Genomic DNA, 16,109 nt, shown 5'->3' with positions numbered 1-16,109 from the left:
ATATGACAAAAAAAATAATTAACAAATAGCCAAATCAGTCTAAGGTTTACGTTGTCTGGTGGAGTTGACAGCTTAGTTTCTTTATGATTTCAAAATTTATAACAGATAGTTTTAAAAAGTTTTCTAATAAATCACATTGTTTCTGAAATACGGAGTAACATGGTTTTTTTATTTTCTCATTTATAAAAAGAAGGCACATAAACCAAACATTGTACAAAGTCAGGAATATGACAGTTATCTATTCGTTTGATATGTTGGTGCTTTTGATTTTGCCATTTGATTAGGGACTTTCCGTTTTGAATTTTCCTCGGAGTTCAGTATTTTTGTGATTTTACTTTTTTCAAAAGTAAACAAAAGTCCCTTGTGAAATTAAGAATGCACACATCAGTTTATCGTTTTTATTATCACAGTTTGTGTACTATTTGATTAAAAATGGAAAATCGAAGAGATTCAAACAAAGAATCCCAAAATAGCACATGTTACATTGTGAGTCCTCAAACTAGACCAAATACTCATAATTGGTGTAAACTGAAACTTGACATTGCATTTGTGATTTAAGAAATTCGTCTTATACATTATTTATCATCATTATCTGAACACTTTCAAATATAATATACACTTTGGTTTATCGTGTTATGGAGTAAATACTTTTGTGTACCGAATAGAATATTAACGAACTTAATAAAACGGAGAGCAATATTGTGCGGGGTTATGTATTTTGGTTATTTTATCTTTAACTGGGTGTGCCTTTAAATATTTGTATTGAACTTGACAGGGATATCAAATGATTTCATTTAATTTTTGCCTTACAAACCTAAAGTGTATCGCATGATACCAGGGGCGACTATATCTTCTTTCAACTGCATTCGATAAATTGAAACGCTTCCGTCGACCTTGCCCTCATATTCAGATTCATCCTTCAACTTTGAAGCTGGCGATTTGATAGTAGATTGCGTTGTTTCGAACAGTTTCGACTCATCATCATCGTCTATCCCACAAATGATTATATAATATTCAGTTTCACTTTTCAAATTTTGTAAAGTACATGACTCTGTTTTAGTAGTTTTAAATATGAAGTCTGAATCACTTTTCTTTTCTTCTTTGTAACGAACAACAAATGTTTCATATTTTTTATTTGGTGCAGCCCAGGTTATCTCTATTGTCTGGCTTCCCGAACAACAGTTCCTAAAATTGTGAATAAAAAGAGCGTGTAATATATGCCATAAGACAGCAACCAAGCAAGTTATATTACTAAAATCTGTAGCTAAATGGCAATGTAGTTCTATATCATACTGAGTTAGTCTATAAAAGTTGTGCAATTAAAACAAAAATATCAAAGAATCTAGAAAAAAAGACTACGCTAGCTTGCGACCCTGTAAAAACAAAATGTGATTAAGTTAAGATATAATGCAATTAATAATATAATATTTAAGGGGGCTCGCGGGTCTAAATCAATTTTTTTTCCTAATATAGGATTTCTCTATATTTTTTCATAAATGAACGTTATCATATACTTAATAGAAAAATGAAATAAAAAATAGGGTCACCGTTCATTTAAGCTAACAATCTGCCTCCGAAAGAAACATACATTTTTGTTAATGTCCTTTTTTTCTGTTGAACTAATAGGAGAAATAAAGGTAATATTGAAATAAAAAAATAACTAAATTACAGAAATCGCTAAAATTTTACAATTATTTAGTTAATCTAAAGCTTATTTGAAAACAATAATATAAAATATAGGTCACCGATGCGTTTAAGAAGATATTTCAATTTTAATGCCAAAAAATGGCATTTTTGTTAAAGGGAAGATAATTTGAAGCTTTTTCACTGATAAAAACATTTTAAAAGTCTTCTGGGGCCAAACCGAATCGATTTTTTGGTTGATTTTTTTACCATATTATAGAGTAATAACTAATAGTTGAATAAATAAAATTTGTTATTTGGTTTATTCCTTGAATTCCAACATCATTTGATTGACCGACAATTTACCTTAAAATTATGTTGGCGTTCAAGGAATAGGTGTAGGTAGTTATCACAACAAAAGTGCATGCTGCTTATCAAAACAATCATATTAATTAAACAGGTAGCTTAATCCAGTTAAAGGTTGAATGAATGAATGAATGAATATTTTATTTGCGAAAGCATGAAAAACATGCTATGGCAATACATAAACAAGTATACAATGTGACAAAACAACAGATAGCAGAGAACAATACATGATATAATGAAGTTACAATTAATTCACAATACAGGATCTAATTTTCCAAGCATATTTCAGATAGTTACACAATAAGTTGTGATGGCTGTAAAATTGTTGAAAATATATTTTTTTGCTGTTACTGCTTGAAAAAATATGGAATTTCTTAAAATGAAACTTTGAAAAGTTTTGTAGCACGAAGTCAACAAGTGCATATTTTCAGGAATTCCATTTTGACTTTGATGTTTCTTTTCAATATTTCTATGGTTGTGTGTGCTGTAATACCCTTCCATTAGGTAATCCCGAATGATTACTATGTTTTTATTTTGTTCAGTTGCTCAGGATATTTGTTTTGGTTATAAGTTCATATTAACTTATAGATTAGTTAAAATTATATGGAATTGATAAATCTCTAATATCCTTAGTTTTGATTGAAATTCAAATAATTAACTAAAATGTCTTTAATATTTCTGTCCATTCCCAAAATATCGCTTTATTTTCAATAAAAAGTAATGCAAATGTTTTAAATTATTTTTATTTCTTAAAAATTCAAAACAATCTTATTCCCAAAATCTACTTTTTTCACTTTTAAATTGTTGCTATTTTATCAAGTTTACTTTTTACTTTTAACAGTTTGATAATTATAAAAACATTTTAATAGTCTTATAAACATCTATTGTTATTCAATAAACATCTATTGAAATATTTTTGTTGGCGTTCAAGGAATAAGTACCATATAAAATGTTGGCATTCGAGGAAGACACCGTTAATTTTACTCATCAGTAAATTTAGCTTTTATTAATTGTATTATCTAGCTTTGTCGGTGTTTCTTCTGATCAAACTGCAAACCAAATATATCGTGTAAATTTCGTTGATCCAAAATCAAATCTACCAAATGAACTGGATGAGAAGTTATCCCCAACACAACACACGAATACAACAGAAAAAATACGATTTACAACTACAAACGTTAAGACATTTGAAAACATCCGATGACAACAACAAACACAACATCAAAACCCAACAAATTAATTTAGGATGGAAAATTACCGTGCCACGTCTTAAAGCAATTCGAATTAATACTCAGCAAAACAGTTATATTTTTGTCAATCTGATGAGTTAAGCCTTTTTCAACTGATTTTTATAGTTCGTTCTTATGTTGTACTGTTATACCACTGTGCCAGGTTAGGGGGAGGGTTGGGATCCCGCTAACATGTTAACCCCGCCACATTATTTATGTATGTGCCTGTCCCAAGTCAGGAGCCTGTATATTCAGTGGTTGTCGTTTGTTTATGTGTTACATATTTGTTTTTCGTTCATTTTTTTACATAAATAAGGCCGTTAGTTTTCTCGTTTGAATTGTTTTACATTGTCTTATCGGGGCCTTTTATAGCTGACTATGCGGTAAGGACTTTGCTCATTGTTGAAGGCCGTACGGTGACCTATAGTTGTTAATGTCTGTGTCATTTTGGTCTTTTGTGGATAGTTGTCTCATTGGCAATCATACCACATCTTCTTTTTTTATACATTCGGGAATAAATAAAGGCAACAGTAGTATACCGCTGTTCAAAACTCGTAAATCTATGGACAAAAATCAAAATTAGGGTATCAAACTAAAACTGAGGGAAACGCATTAAATATAAGAGGAGAAGAACGACACAACATTAAAATGTAACATACACAGAAACGGACTAAGCATTAGACAAAATCCGATGAGAATAACAAATATAACATCAAAACCAAATACGTGAATTTGAGATAGAAAAGTACCGTGACACGTCTTATAGTAATGTGAATTCACACGCAAATATAAGAGAAAACAAACGACACAACGGAAACACAACGTTAAAATGTTACACACACAGAAATGAACTATAATACAACAATGGCCATTTTCCTGACTTGGTACAGGACATTTTTAAAGATAAAAATGGTGGGTTGAACCTGGTTTTGTGGCATGCCAAACCTCGCACTTTAATGGCAATGTTAAATATAACATTGAAATGACAACATAATATTACAGGACTACAATACAAATAAATAGGAGAACGTATTAGACAAAGAAACAAATGATTAATAGATAACAAAAGGCATCAGGTTTAAAATTCAATACGCCAAAAACGCGCCTCGTCCACACAAGACTCACCAGTGACGTTCAGATATAAAAGATCGAAAGTGAAAAAAGTACAAAGTTGTACAGCACTGAAGATCAAAAGTTGAAAAAGGTTGTGTCAAAAACGGCTATGTTTTTATGCTTGGGATAAGAACATCCTTATTATTTAGAACAATTTATACTATTCAAACAGTAAATTTTATCAAATGAATATAAAAGATATACATAATGAAACTGAAGTATTAACTGAAGTAGTAATAAGTCACGTTCTGTAATAAAAAGAACAGACGAGGTAATGACAAACCACATCTAACACGTGGTAAATAAAGGCAACAGTAGTATACCGATGTTCAAACTCATAAATCCATGGACAAAAAACAAAATCGGGGAAACAAACTAAAACTGAGGGAAACTCATTAAATATAAGAGGAGAACAACGACACAACACTACAATGTAACACACACAGAAACGGACCAAGCAACAGACAAAATCCCACGAGAATAACAAGTATAACATCAAAACCAAATACATGAATTTGGGATAGACAAGTACCGTGACACGTCTTATCGCAATGCGAATTTACACTAAAAAATAAGAGAAAATATTTCCATAATTAGTTTGAACAAAAATACATCGTATGGATCAACAAATTCGTGATGGTGTCCGTAAAATTTACGGAGTGTCATTGTTAATCTGTTCTCCTCATAACATTGTTGGAGCAGTTTCTGCGTTAGGAGCACACTCATGTATATGAAGTCCGTATAGTGTGAACATGCACGAGAATAACGTATCAATTGAGATATGTAAACACCATACGAAGGGGCAGAGGGTATGTTACTGCTGAGAAATTGGAAATTGATAATTGGGAAATTGAAATCGTCCCGTTTATCATAGATTTTCGTGTGAAGTCGTCCATCTATGTCAGTATTGAGGAAAAGGTCAAGGTATGAAGCAGTCCTTCTAGTATCAGAAGTATCCTTAATTTCAAGTTCACTAGGATATATGAGATGCAAATATTGGCTGAAATATGGGTTATTCCATGATAGGACATCATCAATATACCGTAAAGTGAAATTAAAGAATTTCGCAAGGTGCTTAGAAAAGTGCACAATAGTGGTTTATATACTTGACTGTTATCTAAGACATCATCATATACATGAAAGAAATCAAAGGCTTTGTAAGAAATGTACTCTAAATCTGGTTGAAGATGAACAACATTTTATAACTAGTTGTCCAGCATACAAAAATGATAGGGAGATATTTTTCAAGGAGATAAACTGTATTTGTCCTAATTTTATACATCTTTCAAATGAGGCAAAATTTGTTTGGTTATTTACTAATGAAAATTTGTTTGTACTTAAATATTTAGGGAGCTATATTATTACATGTCTAGATGTTAGACGAAATGTTAATTAATGCATGTAATTACAATGATAATTGTAATGATTTTATGGTTCTGATCATGCCTGGAACTATAAATGTATTTGATTTTTATAGAATGAAGATAATAACACCTGTCTGAACTTTTTTTTTAATGTTTCATTTTATTATATAAAAATGTGTTTCTGTTACAAATCATGATGTATTGTTCTATGTGTACATGTTATGCTGCCCATCAAGGGCCCTTGATTGGAATAATAAAATATTCTTATTTCTATTCTTATTCTTATTCTTATATTTGTAAAACATATGTCATGTAAATTTATAGCCTTCAGTCAATTGAATCTTGGAAAAATGCGACATTTTCCACATGCTTATAACACGTCGTGCACATTTGGGTTTTAAATCTAAACCTTTTATTTGTTTCTGTAATTGAAACTCTATAATTGAAACAATTGCAAACATTGTCTTCCTAATAATGTATAATCACTTACTGAAACTACGGGGCGCCGAACGGGACTCTTGTGGTTTTGTGTTCAAAATTCAATTTTGTACGGACAAAAGTGAGTTTTGTTCAACAAAAATGAGTTCAGTTTAACAAAATGTGTAGTATACTGCAAATTAAAATTTTGTCATACAAAATTATCTTTCAGTTGACAAAAGTTACTTTTGTCATGACAAAATTCATTTTTGTATCACAGACTTGACTTTTCTTACCTAATTTGAAAATTGGGCGACAAAAGTCAATTTTGTATGCAAATTAGTTTAGTTTGGATTCTGAGAACTAATTTGCATACAAAATCGACTTTTGTGACACAAATCGACTTTTGTGACACAAAATCGACTTTTGTGACACCAAATTGACTTTTATGTGACAAAATTGACTTTTGTATTTTGTCTTCGCAAAATTGAATTTTGTCGTCACAAAATTTAATTTGGTTCACAAAATTGAATCTTGCCTGACACAATTGACTTTTGTGTTTTAATTTCCATATCAGGTAACAAAAGTCAATTTTGTATGCAAATAAGTTTATATATGCATACCTTATTGACAAAATTTACTTTTGTCATGACAAAAATAATTTTGTCTACAAAAATGAATTTTGTCTACAAAAAAAGAATTTTGTCATTATAAAATTGTAGTTCTCATAAAACAAGTCTGTATCACATAGTTTTGTAACACAAAAATGATTTTGTTATCATGACAGAATTGAATTTTGTATACACAAAATTGATTTTGATTACAAAAAGTGCAAGTCCCATTCGGCGCCCCTTAGAAACTAAAATAAATTAATCATATACTTGCATATATTTCATATCAATAGGTTTTTACGCAGGCAATATAGTCCGATCACGTTGACATATAAATTATATTTTAAAACTATTTTTTGCTTAATGTTTTAACCGGAGAGCATAATCCTTTCGCAATATATAATAATTCTCAAAACAGGACTTGGGACAGTCGCAAACATGCTGCGGGGTTAAACATGTTCTGCGAGATTTAAGCCCTCCCCCTATACCACTAGCCATTGTAGAATAAAGAAACACATAGCAATACGCACAGAAAAACTCAGTTTAAAAGAAGTCAGAGTCTGATGTCAGAATAGGTTACAAAAGAAACTATGCAAAATGACAATTTCCATTTGTTATCCGTCGCCTCTATTTCTAAACAATACTGAAAAGTAAAAAAAAAAAAAAGAATACTGAACTCCGAGTCCCTAATCCAATGGCAACATCAAAAGATCAAACACATCAAACGAGTGGATAACTGTCATATTTCTGACCTGGCGCAGGCACTCTCTTTTGTAGAAAACGGTGGATAACACCTGGCCCCACAGCCAGCCAAACCTCTCACGTGCATGACAGTCGCATCAAAATCCACTACATTGACAACGATGTGTTAATAAAACAAACAGACATAATAGGTAAAAATATCAAAAATAGGGGTACAGAAGTCAACATCGTGTTATAATCTTAATCTCTTTAAAAACAAACAAATATGTAACAAAGAAGGACAAACAGGAATACATACAAAGCATACCAGCAATAATTAAAGACAAGAATACAAAATTTTACAATAGCACAATAACACAATGACGGGATGTATAAGAATACTAAATAATAATTGTATCATGAAATCTGGTCAGAGGTTGTCTTTTCTCATATCTTAATGTAATGTTTGTTATGTAGATTATTCGATGTTAATGGAAAGGTTTTTTATGACTTCTTTCGATTTATTCACAATGGTTTTAGATTAATCTAGAACAATACATAAAGCAAAATTGTTTCGAGAATTTCAATACAATTTTAATCCTGTCTATGCCGATTATAATCATAAAAGACATAACAACACACAGAACTAACTATTATGATACAACTTCTTTCTGTAGCAAAAGCAATTCGGAGAACAAGGTACTCGCATACCTTATGTTTGTTTTGACAGATTGATGGTGTTTTCTTCCATGCCATTTTTAAATGTCACACGATTGAAAGCGGAAACGAAAAAGTGTGACCGCGCGTCACCCTCACCCTCGGCCGCATCATTCGTTGTTTTTTTTTCTTCTAAACATCGTAATCCCAAATATTTCTGCAAATTTTAAATTTATAATGACGTTACGCGCGATGTTCGTACCTCATTGGAAAATCGGTGTAGTTGACAAGATGCAAGTCAAAAATATATAATTTTGTGATATCATATTCATTGCTATTGTTCGTATTCTAAAAAATAATGTTTTTTTAAAAATAAAAACGAAAAAAATAATTGCTGAAAATATGTTTAATGCTGCATGCGACAAGCGTCATTTAAAAAAAAAAACGGCTAATTTTAGGCTGTCCCGCGTAACATATTTCATTGATTGTAACCACGTAACTATTATTTTCGTCTAAACTATTTAAAATTTGAAAAACGTTTTTTTTCCATTATTTAAAAGAAAGGTTCCTTCAGTCTTTTATGCATTTTTTATGACATTAGGATGACGTCATAGAAAAAAAGCATTCTATACTACAAGGACAAATCTGTCCCATCATGGGAAAAAAATGGGTTTCCAGATTTGAGAATCAGAAAACATTTATCTACAATGAAAAAAAGTTTAGTATTTGTATTTACTACATCAATGTAAATTTGCATAATTTTATGAGTTTAAAGACAAATATCCTGATAAATGATATATGGTAATTTATGAGCAATTTTTCAAAGGCTTACAAGGTTGTCGCACCGCCATTTTTTGACGTAAAATCGAACTCAACTCAAATTTATTAGGTGTTATTGTTTGCTTATCAGTGCTCTTATGATGGTAGAATTTTATGATTTTTTAAAATATTATTTTTCTTAATTTTTCAAAAATCTGAAATACATCAATTTTCAATAAGCACCGTCGATTTTGCGGAGTCTTACAAGAATGTCGCACATGCTTAATAACAAGGTTTTAGTCGAAATATTCGCGACGTTTTTTACGCTTACATGTACGAACATCGCGCGTATCTAAATACATTTACTTAAATTTGTCATAAGACTTAGGTTTCAGGTATTTAGAAGGAAAACAAATCATGTTAAACGAGGTTACCATGACATGTGACAAACTAAGATGGAATTGGTATATTAATATTTTGAAAAAAAATCTTGATTTTCCTTGTTTCTCGTTAAATTAATGCATATTTAAGATTGGCAAAGTATGTGCGTATAAAAGAATCAACTTTATATTTGGTGAGAATATGTCATCAGTTATAATAAAGCTTCTCTTAAATTATTGTGTTGTTTTTTTATGTTTCAACAATGGAAATAACGATGTAAAACTGCATATACATTCGGTATTAATCATCGTTTTCCCGAAAACGTTACATATTATAACATAATTGTGACGTCTTGTCTTTAGATAACAATTTGATGTTTTCATATAATATATCTTGACGAAATATTTTCCAAAAATATGTGCAATTTTGAAATAGTGCTCAACATCTGATGAAACATGCAGTGATGATCTACCTTTATTAATCTAATACTTACTGCATTTGATACATAGCACTAGTATACTGTTTACGTCCTTATTCGTTACATGGATGTAAAGTTCACTTCATGTTATCTATTAAATTTGGGTCAGGGTAGAAAAGATATCAATCTAAGACAGGCGAAAGATACCAGAGGGACATTTAAACGCACAAGTCGAAAATATACTGACACCGCCAAGGCTAGTAAAATATAAAGACACACAGACACACAATAATACACGAAACACAACATACAAAACTAAAGACTGAGCAGCACGAACCCCGCTAATATCCGTGGGTGATAACAATCACAAGAGGTATTTAGTATGTGCAACAAGTTTTTGACTGGTAGATGACAAAGCCAAATTAAATTGTAATTATGTTTTTGTTTGTGACTATTCTTATTCTTCAGTTCAAGAAAAGGAATTTGTTAATAAATGTTTATAAAATAAGGAGAAGTGTTATGACTCCAAATGATACAACAATTAACCAGAATTCCAATGATATGCATGTACTTCTTTTTTTATATGCAGATAAGCATAGTTCAACGTACAGTGAACAAAACCTATGCTGAATTTTAAAGGCCCCGACATGTCATATGTGAAACAATTTAAAAAAGATAACTCCTGGCCTAAGTTATTTGCACTTAGGCATAAGGCAAATGTTGCATACCAAGAAAGATATTTTTCAATGAATTGGAGTTTTTGTAATGTGGCTAGGAAAATATGCATAGCATGCACAGGAACATTATGTCATTGATTTCTCTTTCAGGCAAACATATTAAAATTTAAACTTCATTTACTACTTCAGTTTGAAAAAAACCCAACAAACATGTTTGACATAGAAAACCAAAAGGATTTAAAGAAATTACTTTGTTTACATAAAAACACGTGCTTCTAACTTGTTCAAGCAGATTATGTTTATTGGCGAAAATGCATATTAAAATAATAATAGGAACAACTTGTCACCCAATATAATCAATTGTATTAGTGTGGGTAGTTTTTTGTCACATGGTTTATATGTAAATATAATCAATACTATAGGGAAGAGATTCATATATAAAAAGATGAAACACCTTGGGTGAATATCTATATTTTCGCTGTTTGCCTTGATATCCTAAATAGCTGACTTGATTAGAAAAAAGAAGCATAGGGAAAGAGAAGGCGCAAAAATTTAGAAGGGAAAAAATCATGTTTAACGAGGTTACCATGGTAACAAACTAAGATGAAATTGGTATATTTTGAAAACTTTCTTGATTTTCCTTGTTTATCGTCAAATTAAAGCATATTTGGTGATATTATGTCAACAGTTATAATAAAGCTTCTCTTAAATTATTTTGTTTTTTCTTATCTGCACACGATGTTTCCGCAATGGAAATAACGATGGGTGAATATATATTTCGCTTTTTGCCTTGATATCCTAAATAGCTGACTTAATCATAAAAAGAAGATGTGGTATAATTGCCAATGCGACAACTCTCCACCAGAGACCAAATCATGACACAGAAATTAACAACTATATGTCATCGAACAGCCTTCAACACTGAGCAAAGCCCATACCGCATAGTCAGCCATTTAAGGCCCCGAAATGAAAAATGTAAAACTATTCAAATGAGAAAACATGAACGAAAAACAAATATGTAACACTTCAAAAACGACAACCACTGAACTACAGGCCCCTGACTTTGAACAGTCACATACATACAGAATGTAGCGGGGTTAAACGGAATCCAAACCCTCCCCCTAACCTGGGAGAGTGGTGTCACATTACGACATAAGAACGAAATAAAAATCAGTTGAAAAAGGTTTAGGCTTAGCCAATGCTCCGTGCTGAAGACCTATAATGGTTTACTTTTATAAATTGTTGTTTGGATGGAGAGTACTCATACCACATCTTCCTATATCTATAAACTCGTCAGATGAATACAAATAGAAATACTACACAGAGTGGAAGTATATATTTATCATGTAAGAATGGTTCTAGGTCAGAAGAACCTTTACTTTTCATAGAATGCTCAAAAGAAATGTATAAAAGTGTGAGTTGACTAATTTATATTACTTATTGAAAATTATCGCATATATTCCCTCAATTTATTGAGATTAATTGCAACCAATGGGACGATGCAAATGCTTCAAAATCCTTGAGTTTTCATTGATTGTTTTAGAAAAGACTTCCAAACAAACAACACAGCATTAATTTTGTTTCTGTATAACTTTAAAATTCATCACTGTCAGCAAAAGATTTATCATGAGACATGTGACTGATTAGTGATTATGAAAGTCTAATACATATATATCCGATTCATTTTGATCGAGTCATAATAAAGGTTAAAACTTAGATAGTTTTTGTTATGGGAAATTTGATGACCTGGCTAAGTGGTAAGATTGCTTATACCATAAGTTATGTTTTATACATGTAAAAATAAACTTTTACTTTACTTCTAGATATTTGCGGATAGTATTTTAGATGTAAAAACAGAATAACATTGTGACTTCAGTTCGTTTGTAAGCATATTAAACATAGTTTTAAATTCATTTTAGGAATTAATTCATATTATGAAAAAAAGGTGATTCGTGTAATTACCAATAAAACAACTATCCACCACGGTTCAAATGAAATAAATTAAAATAAGTATAGACATGGCTTACGTCGATTACAACAATAAATAGTCACTAAGATAATTATTCAAGGAGAACCTTGGTGTAGTGGTTTGCCCATCAAACTACTTACACAAAGGTTCCTTGTTCGATCAGCGTTCCGACTGAATTTTGTTCGGCTCTTCCACGACACCATTTGCGAGTAGGATCTAGGGGAAACGACGGTAGCCCGTCGGAAGAGGACGATAAATGGCGGACCCGTGTTATCTCTTGAATGTAAAAGACACCCATGTAGATTTCTAAAAAGAATAGACTTATGCCGCTTCAAGGCCGCACTAGCACCCGCAGAGTGGAGAGGGGTTAATATAAGTTGCATTGTCCGTTTATAAATTTTAAAATTATTAAGACACTTAGGTTTCAACTTCCTCAGGCAAAGTTGACTTTTGATGAATTTGGCTATTTATTTAGGTATTTCTGACATATAGCTCTTCAACGGTTTCGGTACTTATACATCCTCGGCTTTCAAATGTTTGGCTTTGAGCGTTCCTGATGAAGATAACTCCACAGAAGCGCTTCGGACGCATTAAATCAATCATTAAACGTGTTGTTTTCAATTTTGCAATATCTTGTTTCCCAATCTACTATAAACAAATATGTTTAAACTAATTATTCAAGCTAGGCACACAGTGAAAACCCGGATTGTAGGATATCATAGTGATTTCGAGCGGTCATTGTTGAAAACCGTGCGGTGACAAATAGTTGAACTTTTATGTCATTTGGTCTCTGGCGGAGGCCTGTCTCATTGGCATCCATACCACATCTTCTGGTTTTTATATTGTATATGACATTTAAAAATAATATCCTTTGATATTCGACTCTAAAGTCAAAAATCCGAAAATCTTACATGAAATACTAACAGAAAATAAATGAAATATATCAAGGTATCACCCAAAACGAGAGAATTACGTGAACACGAAAAGGATTGAGACCGTGTGTGTGTCGACAGACTAGGCTTTTTCTACTATGCATGCAAAAAGGCATCACCCATCATTAGACAAGACTTAGTCATAATTATTAGAATTGTGCTATAATAAAATTTTGGAAGGCATTTGAATTAAGAAATACGTCAAGACCAGTTAACGTTTGCTTAATTTTGTTAACAAATCATAATCTTTGGTGAAAATATGGTATACCGCAAACATCAGGAGCAAAAATTTGTAAACCACATCCGGATTCGACAATTAATGTCTCCTCAGTGATGTTAGGGATCGATGCATTATTTGGATACCATATGATTTACCTCCATTTGGAAAAGACCATCTTTTCCGCCATATAATTGTTTTCTGTTTTCTGTTTGATAAATTTAAATTAAGATCCATTTATCTCTTCTTTATAACAAAGTCGCATTGGTGGTCTCGTGGAATCGTGTTCACCGCGAGTTCGAGAAATCGAGGGTTCGAACCCGGACCGGTTCAATACAGGGACTTGTATTATGGTATTGGTATTTCATCATTCTCCACTATTATATTATTTATCAGGTTAGAAATAATTGTAGTCAGACATATTGTTTTTGTCGTATTTTATTATTCGTAATACAATCATAGGCAAGATATGCCCTATTGTCTTACATCGTAATTGTTATTTCTTCCTTTATAACAGGAAAAGCACAACTCAACGCTGATGAGAAACCAAATACAATTGGACCAGTTGATGTAACAACCAACTCAATCACAGTTCAATGGGAACCATCCAAAGAAGCTGGTCCAAAATATCTTGTCAAATATAAAATCGGCGATTCAGATAAGACGGATTTTGAACATATCTATTGTGTGAATCATGAAATTGAGCTGACAAATCTTCAACCTGATACTAACTATCGAATTTTGATTTTATTAGTGAAACACGGCACTCAAAATGATGAAAAAATGTACACTATTGACATAAGGACAAACAAGTCTGCAATTAGTTCAATTGTTGAACTATCAGATGAGATCGAGCAGTCTGGTGAATCTAATCCGATTATGAAAAAAAAGATCTTCAAACCAAAAATGTTCATAGACGAACATATCAGGACTACTAAGAGTTTATCAATCAGTAAGTTGAAAAGCTAGTATTTTAAGGGTAATATTGGTCAAGTTTCCGGATTAGAAAAATAAACATGAACGATGGTTTATAAATTTGGTAGTGTATTAGGGTTAGAAAATGGTCAAATGCCAATCTGCTATTGCGTGATGGTTAATCACGTGATATCAATTACCACATTACAGTTTATAGTAGTAACACCACCCAAAAAGACAACCTGAGATCACCACCGTTTATTCAGGGGTATGTGTTGCTAGATCTTTAGTTTTCTATGTCGTGTTTTGTATACCTCAGGAATAGATTACCTTAGCTGTATTTCGCAAAACTTTTAGGAACTTTTGGTTCGCAATGCTCTTCAACTTCGTACTTTATTTTGCCGTTTTAACAGTTTTGATTCGAGCGTTACTGATGAGTCATTGTAGACGAAACGCGCGTCTGGCGTATATACAATATTTCAATCCTTGTATCTATGATGAGTTTATTTGTCTATCGGTCTTTGTCTTATTTAATTTGTTTTTGTAAATGAAAAGAAAAATCGAAAAATATAAAAAAAAGAGACATTGTTTCAACACAAACTAATACAGATTCTTCAGGTAATAATTGACATATTTCTGGGTAGCTTGACAAAATATTAAATAGTTCTTGGTTGAATTGAGTTTAATATGCCTGAAAATCCAGACAAATAGGAATCTACTTATAAAATACTAAAAAGAATAATGCTTGCAAATCCCAATTAATCTTATACTACTAGCTATTAAATTTTGATTAACTATGTATCTAAGTATTGTTTCAGTTAAAACTAATCATCAACTCCAAGATGAAAGGGTTGTCTTGCTTCTTGGTCCAACTGGTGCAGGTAAAACTACGTTCATAGATGGTATGTTTAATTACCTAGCTGGTGTGACATTCAGTGATAAAGAACGGTTTCAAATAACAGATAAAAGGAAAGAAAGTGAGGTAAGATTTTCCTACCACTAGATGTAATAAATCAGATATATCATGTTCAATAGGATATTTACGGAAATACAAACCGTGAGAAGGTTCCTCCTCAGAACATAGTATTTTGCTTTCAATACCCATCATATTAAATAAAGGCAACAGTAGTATACCACTGTTCGAAATTCATAAATCTATAGAGAAAAAAACAAATCCGAGTTACAAACTAAAACTGAGGGAAACGCATCAAATATAAGAGAACTACGACACAACAGAAACACAACATTAAAATGTAACACACACAGAAACGAACTATAATAAAACAATGGCCATTTCCCTGACTTGGTACAAGGCATTATGAAATAAAAATAATAAGGATGCTCAAGTGTGCGCTCGCTTTGCATGTTATCAACTGGTTCTGTCTGTTCCGAATCTAGACGCAAACTAAAAGAATTGGAAGCTGATGCGTCTCACTGCTTATGAATAGGATCTAAAACAAACTCAGACCATGACAACATAGGCCTACCTATCATATAAAAAAGAAATTGAACAAGAGAGAGATACATTCAAACTAATAGATGGAAATAAGATGGCTTAAAATGAAAAAGACAAATGACAAACAATAGTAAACAAAACACAAAATAGAAAATATAATTATTATAGACTGAGCAACACAAACCCCATCGAACTGGCGATGATCTAAGGTGCACCGGAAGGGAAAGTAGATCCTGCTTTACATGTGACACCCGTCGTGTTGCTCATAGTACAAACCCGGAAATAGGTCTAAGGTAGCACTCCACAATTAGAAATTAAAATTAA

The 16,109-nt window shown here is 31.8% G+C and overlaps 1 protein-coding gene and 1 long non-coding RNA gene across 2 annotated transcripts in view; one reads left to right on the top strand and one right to left on the bottom strand.

Annotated features, from left to right (window-relative positions):
- The window catches only part of LOC143078451 (uncharacterized), a 28,366-nt gene extending 18,620 nt beyond the window's left edge, over nucleotides 1-9,746 (bottom strand). The window contains exons 1-2 of the long non-coding RNA XR_012979229.1: nucleotides 9,695-9,746; nucleotides 815-1,185 (exon numbers count right to left, since the gene is read on the bottom strand). This is a non-coding gene — a long non-coding RNA (uncharacterized LOC143078451). The remainder of the gene's footprint in view (nucleotides 1-814; nucleotides 1,186-9,694) is intronic.
- Nucleotides 9,747-11,996: 2,250 nt separating this feature from the next.
- The window catches only part of LOC143081090 (uncharacterized), a 52,050-nt gene continuing 47,937 nt past the window's right edge, over nucleotides 11,997-16,109 (top strand). The window contains exons 1-3 of the mRNA XM_076257326.1: nucleotides 11,997-12,053; nucleotides 13,932-14,366; nucleotides 15,148-15,311. Of these exons, the coding sequence (XP_076113441.1) occupies nucleotides 12,026-12,053; nucleotides 13,932-14,366; nucleotides 15,148-15,311 (627 nt within the window). The 5' untranslated portion in view covers nucleotides 11,997-12,025. The remainder of the gene's footprint in view (nucleotides 12,054-13,931; nucleotides 14,367-15,147; nucleotides 15,312-16,109) is intronic.

This window comes from Mytilus galloprovincialis, chromosome 6 (assembly GCF_965363235.1).
Source record: "Mytilus galloprovincialis chromosome 6, xbMytGall1.hap1.1, whole genome shotgun sequence".
Classification (NCBI taxonomy): Eukaryota; Metazoa; Mollusca; class Bivalvia; order Mytilida; family Mytilidae; genus Mytilus; species Mytilus galloprovincialis.
The sequence above is the reverse complement of the archived record's forward strand: the minus strand, read 5'-3'. Positions and strand labels throughout refer to the sequence as shown.